We start from the raw sequence: 6,311 nt of genomic DNA on the forward strand, positions 1-6,311 counted from the left end.
AAAACAGGGGGTTCCACAGGGTGGTGTCCTTTCAACAAGGCAATTGGCCGGCCGGTTTTAAATTACGTAGCACCAGTGTGGCACCGGAACAGGCACTTTCTCTCAGAGGAGCCCTCGCCAAGGCACGTCAGAAGGCATCTATATGAACTGACGGACGAAGTCCAGAGGTTCATAAAGTAACCTCTGGACCCGTCAGCCTACCGACAGACCCTGAGCGGCATTTACAGGGAGTCAGTCTCGAAATATATAGACTCCAGACCCGTGAATGCCGTTCTAGGCACACAACCACCTGACATCGACGAGATGGAGCTTCGCCTGCCTCGGGAGACTTGAACCGCAATAGCCCAACTAACCAATCTGGGCGGGGTTGTTGTAAGCCACTACAAAATCAACATCTCCCGGCCTATGAATACCGTTTTCGGAACCCAATCACCACCTGTGTAAGACGATATTNCGGGAGACTTGAACCGCAATAGCCCAACTAACCAATCTGGGCGGGGTTGTTGTAAGCCACTACAAAATCAACAACATCTCCCGGCCTATGAATACCGTTTTCGGAGCCCAATCACCACCTGTGTAAGACGATATATTCGAAAAACGGTACATCGATGCCAGTTTCAACGATGTTTTAACATCGACTTTAGTGTGACTTGGACTTGAATTCAACTTACCCATTATGCTCCTAAAATTTTTTGACTGGCCATGAATTTTTATTACTTATTTTTTTGGGGAACATTCAGAAATTCCGAGTTTACTCGTATCTTTCGATATTAAAAATGCTTACTTAATCATTAGAAAAGAGCCGGGTTCCCGTTAAAATTTCAACGAAGTTGGGCCTTGGAACTTTAGTCTCAGCGAACTTACTACGGTATGCATTTTTATTCTATTTATAGGAAGAGTAGAAGAATGATGAATAAATATAGGGAAATACATCCATATGTAAGTATTTTTCTAATTGAATTACAGAGTTGTAATTGAAAAGTTTAAAATTTTCCATTTAATGTGACTACAACCTAACAAATTGTCAAACATCGTAAACGATCGATGACGGAGCTTCGTCCGCCTCGGGAGACTAAAACCGCAATAGCCCAACTTCGCTCTACCTACTGCAGCAGGTTAAACTCAGCCCTAAGCATATTATGTGCCAAATGAGTGTCCGGCATGCGGAGAGACACCCCACGACTCGAAACGTATCTTCGTATGCCCGGATAACCCCACACGACTAACGCCTCTGTCTCTAAGGACAGACCCTATAGAGGCTGCACGGTCCTTGGGTCTCTCGTTAGTTGAGCTTGACGACAACGACTGAGATACTAACCAATCTGGGCGGGGTTGTTGTAAGCCGCTACAACGACAACAACATCACCCGGCCTATGAATACCGTTTTCGGAGCCCAATCACCACTTGTGTCAGACGTGGTGCTTCAACTGCTGACACCCGCGTTACCCTGGCCCAGTTACGGTGTGGATACTGTAGCCTCTTCAACAGCTACCTGTCCAGACTCGACCCCAATATCCCCAATGAACGTCCGGCATGTGGAGACTCCGCGCACGAAACCAACCACCTCTTCACATGCCTGCTCAATCCCACTCAACTATCACCTCTCCCCCATTGGTCCGACCCTGTTAAAGCTGGCCGTTTCTTGGTCCTACCGTTAGTTGAGATTGCCAGGTAGATGGATAAACCGAAATGCGGGGCGCTTTACCTAGGAAACTGAAGCGAGATTTTTTCTTTATCTGGGTGTGGAAGTTCATTCCGGCTGAAGAAGCGGGCGCACGTCTGCAGATCCGAGGTTGTGGTGTTGCCAAATGTATGGGCAACGTTGTCCTTACGTTTCGTCGGACGGGAGCGAGAGATTTAACTGTGGTCCACAGTTTGCTAGCACCGCTGGTGAGATTGCAGGTGTTCATTCCATGTTTTGCGCTTATGTTCGTTTACCAGTTTACTAGTGTCCTTCTTAAGATCCCTGATGCCCAGGAATCCCCAGGATTAGACTGGCGGATTGTATCACGAACGTCTGCGTGCGGTTGATGATACTGCGGATATTTCGCTCAGCTGCACACGCGCCTGCTGGCCACTGCTCTCACTAGAGAGCATTGAATTTGCGGTATATCGTCGCTTGGCGTGCAATACCGCGTATATGCAAACTGCAATACCGCGTATATGATGCTATCCAAATTTCATAGGAGTAAGAAAAAACTGATTTTTACCAAAACTCGGGCACCTTTTTTACTGAACTAGTAGTTTATTATATGTTGGACTCACAATATACTACATACAAATGAAATTCACTAAAAGGATATTTTTTTAAATATGCATACGCGCTTTTGATTCAATAATACAAAGTTCGATAAACTGACAGTTGTCTCTCTCGCACAGCTCCCTTAGCAGTGACACCGTGTTGCTTCTTCGCAAATTTACTTGGAAAAAGTGTAGCTTTGCTGTGAAATAGAAGTATAAGCTTTTGTGCAATATGTTTATTTGTATATGCATATGAAGCACATTTAACATATTAAAACATAAATTGTTTTTAAATTGGATGTTTACATAGTAGTTTTATTTTAACTTTGAGTCCTTTTGCAATTTTTATACAGCTAAATAGCACATAATTTCGTAATTCAGGTAGATATATTAATATTTCGTTCAATATTTCGTTTAAAATGCCAGATTTCCTGCAAATACATTAGAATTTACAAAAGGAATCTCACTAATAATTGCTTACTTTGCGTACTTTTCTACTATAATTTTCGCAACAAGGGATTGTATTCTTCCTCTTTCTCTATCCTTCGGAAATGCAACCTTTTGTAAGGGAGTGTAAAACCGCGGCTGTCAATAATCATCCAACCTTGTATTACTGAATCATGATACGCGCTATTGTAGTTTTTTTATTTTTATTTTATACATACATATACGCGATATTTAAACCAAAGTGATATCCAGATAAGCGAATTTATTTACAGAAAATAAAGTGAGGAATACAATATATTACGCAAATTAAGTTAAATTTGTCTTAAAAAATTAGTTAAATTAAATGAAATTTGTATTAAAAATAATTTTAAAAAATCAGGTGTATAACATTCTTAAGNTATCCAGATAAGCGAATTTATTTACAGAAAATAAAGTGAGGAATACAATACATTACGCAAATTAAGTTAAATTTGTCTTAAAAAATTAGTTAAATAAAATGAAATTTGTATTAAAAATAATTTTAAAAAATCAGGTGTATAACATTCTTAACCTTTTTTAAATGTGCAGATTTATTTTTCGTTATTTTTAAACGTGATTTGAAGAGTATGGACGGTGTCTATTTTTCAAAAAACATTTTGGGTCGTTGAGGTAGTAAGTATATTTATTTTTAAATTCTAATTTTAAATTAAATGAAATTTGTATTAAAAACTAATTTTAAAAAATCAGGTGTATAACATTCTTAACCTTTTTTAAATGTGCAGATTTATTTTTCGTTATTTTTAAACGTGATTTGAAGAGTATGGACGGTGTCTATTTTTCAAAAAACATTAGTATTAGCTAATTTAACTTACCTCAAAATCGGGTCCTGGATATGAAATACGTTTAATTTTTTCGATCTCCTCCTTGTATTTTCTGTAATATGAAGATTTAAAGAGTCGTAACGCGAAAAATTACGTTAATTTTTAAAATAATGACACACCGATTTTGTTCTTCAGTTCGTTTTCGCCTGTCTATTTCCCTCTCCAACTTCTTTTTCCACAAATCATCACTTTCAGCAATTATATCTACGCAGTGTTGAAGTGTTGTTAATACACCGGAAGTTGTGGCACGAAAAGTGATTGATTCTCCCTGATTTATAATTTAGAAGCAATATTAAGAATGTAGAGAATAATTATAAAAATACCTTAAAATCGATTGGTTTTAAGCCATCGCCTAGATCAAGGGATTTTCCTGTTGTCTTGTTAATATCGGCACAAGCATCAAAATATCTATAATTAAAGACAGAAAACAGTTCAAGAGAAAAACTACGTAATTTCAAAGATGTTTAAAAGTACCTTTGGAGAGTTTCGATCTGTCCGAAAAGTATATCTTTAAATGTCTCTATTTCACCTGCTTTTTCCTTTAAGTTTCTTTGTGTTTTTTTTAGACTGTTTCCGCTGGCCACCGACACTGTATTTGACTGCAAAGACATGGTGCTACCATGACGCCGTAGGGACGTAGTATCTGTGCTTGCTGTATCCTCCTTATACATTTGCAATACCTCGACCCAATGAATGCGGTCTTCTGGAGTTTCCGCACGTAAACACCAATTGTTATAATTATTAACTACCACATCAAACCGAAGTTCGTCTGTATCGTGAGCCTGCAATTTAGATGAAATAAATTAATAAAATTAAAAGTTATTTAATTGCTGCGAAATCAGGGCTCGAATCGAAACATCCGTAGCTACGTTACGAAAAACGAAATATCGACATGCTGCAACCCGTGCCTAAACATGTGCAGCATTGCCAACTACCAGTTGTTTTTCGAGGTCGGCTATATGAAGGAAAACAAAGTGGAAAGGAATTAAAAAACACTCACCAAGTGCCAGAGCTGGGTCGTAATGATTCCTTTAGGAATTAAATTACTCCCAATTACAGATTATAAGGAATTGTAATAAGGAATCAATTCCTTAAGTCCACAGCAAAGGAATCGATTACTTTTTCAATTCCTTGCAGTAACTTCAAATGTAATTGGTTTTTCTTTAATTCCATTACAAGGAATTTCATATTGTAATTGGAATAAATTACGTGCTAGTAATGTAATTTTTTTCCAATTCCTTTGAAAGGAATTGAAAATTAAATTGATTTTTTTTTTCAATTCCATTACCTAGAATTGCAAGAGTACTTTAGTTTTTTCAATTACTCAAAGGAATTGTAAAAGTAATCGAGAAACTGAAAGTTCATTCACGAAAGTACAATGTGGAATTTTTGTTGTGGCCAAAATCGATAGCACACATTGGACATCTTCTATGTATATTTATGTATATAAAAATGTTGTGTTCGTATGTCACGGTCATCAATTTTGAGTAAATTAGCGTCCTTAAATTTCCAAATATTGAAGTTTCAAGCATTTCTGAAATTTTCGTTATATGAAAAGCGGCCGTAATTTTAGTCCGATTTCAATAATTTTCTACGTTTTGCTTCTATGTGGCAAGTACAATAACCACATCGATTTTGGTACAAATTGGTAGAGCGGTTACCGAGATATATATATATATGTATATGATCATAAGTGGGCGGTGCCACGCCAATTTTCCAAAATTTTATCATAAACGTATTTCTTGGTAAAGAATTGTTTCAAGCATCAATTTTGAATAAATTAGCTTTAACATTTACTGATTTATCAAAGATTTCGTATTTCTCTAAATTACCGTTATAATGGATGTGGGTGTGGTTATTGTTCGATTTTAAAAATTTTCGCCCATTTCGTAGGTTATATCAAGGCCAACAACTGTGCCAAGTTTGGAAGAAATTGATGCAGCGGTTACCAAGATATACGCTACGCCCATTTTCCAAAAATTTATAATGTTCTTATTTTTCGTCTAAAACTTATTGTAAATATCAATTTTGAGTGAATAATCTTCAGTAGTTACTAAAATTTCGCAGTTTTCGTATTTCTGAAAATTACCGTTATATGGGAGGTAGGCGTGGTTATTTTCCGATTTTGCCCATTTTCAATACCATCCGTCCTACGCCAGAAGGAAGTGCACGTACCACGTTTCGTTAAGATATCTCTATTTTTACTCGAGTTATCGTGTGCACAAACGGACGGACGGAAGGACAGACAGTCACCGCTTAATCGATTTCTCTTTTCATTCTGATCATTTATGTATACATTTGTCTATATCTATCTCGATTCGTTTTGCCTTTTACAAACAACCGTTATGTGAACAAAATTATAATGCCCTTGTGCACAAGTGCGCTCGGGTATAAAAATGCGTACTTACGAACACGGTCCAAGCGTAACTGCATTACACTTGCAACATTCACAAACCATACACATACAAATCGTCACCTGAAATACAAAAAGACGTCACAACATCGTAACTGAAATGGAAAAAGCAGAGAACGGAAACAAACAATAGCAAACGTATCGGTATCGTTTAGCTTCGCTCATAGAAGGTAACGAAACACAACCGATTCAAATCACTGGGAAACAATTTGCGAGTGGTAACTTTACTCTGCTAGCGTTCGCGATAGCTAACGCAAACAAAACAATTGAATGCAGAGAAATAGGGAAACAAACGAAACATAAAGTTAGTGCTCACAACACAAAACGAATCGATTCGTTTAGTTATCCCC

General features: G+C 37.5%; 1 protein-coding gene across 1 annotated transcript in view; it reads right to left on the minus strand.

Annotated features, from left to right (window-relative positions):
* Positions 1-2,411: 2,411 nt before the first annotated feature.
* Positions 2,412-6,311, minus strand: part of LOC108374772 (collagen type IV alpha-3-binding protein-like) — a 9,625-nt gene continuing 5,725 nt past the window's right edge. The window contains exons 3-7 of the mRNA XM_017630793.1: positions 4,023-4,330; positions 3,872-3,956; positions 3,668-3,816; positions 3,540-3,600; positions 2,412-2,441 (exon numbers count right to left, since the gene is read on the minus strand). Coding sequence (XP_017486282.1) covers positions 2,418-2,441; positions 3,540-3,600; positions 3,668-3,816; positions 3,872-3,956; positions 4,023-4,219 — 516 coding nt within the window. The 5' untranslated portion in view covers positions 4,220-4,330 and the 3' untranslated portion in view covers positions 2,412-2,417. The remainder of the gene's footprint in view (positions 2,442-3,539; positions 3,601-3,667; positions 3,817-3,871; positions 3,957-4,022; positions 4,331-6,311) is intronic.

This window comes from Rhagoletis zephyria, unplaced genomic scaffold (genome assembly GCF_001687245.7).
Source record: "Rhagoletis zephyria isolate East Lansing unplaced genomic scaffold, Rhagoletis_zephyria_1.1 Rzeph_scaffold_08122, whole genome shotgun sequence".
In the NCBI taxonomy this organism is placed as follows: domain Eukaryota; kingdom Metazoa; phylum Arthropoda; class Insecta; order Diptera; family Tephritidae; genus Rhagoletis; species Rhagoletis zephyria.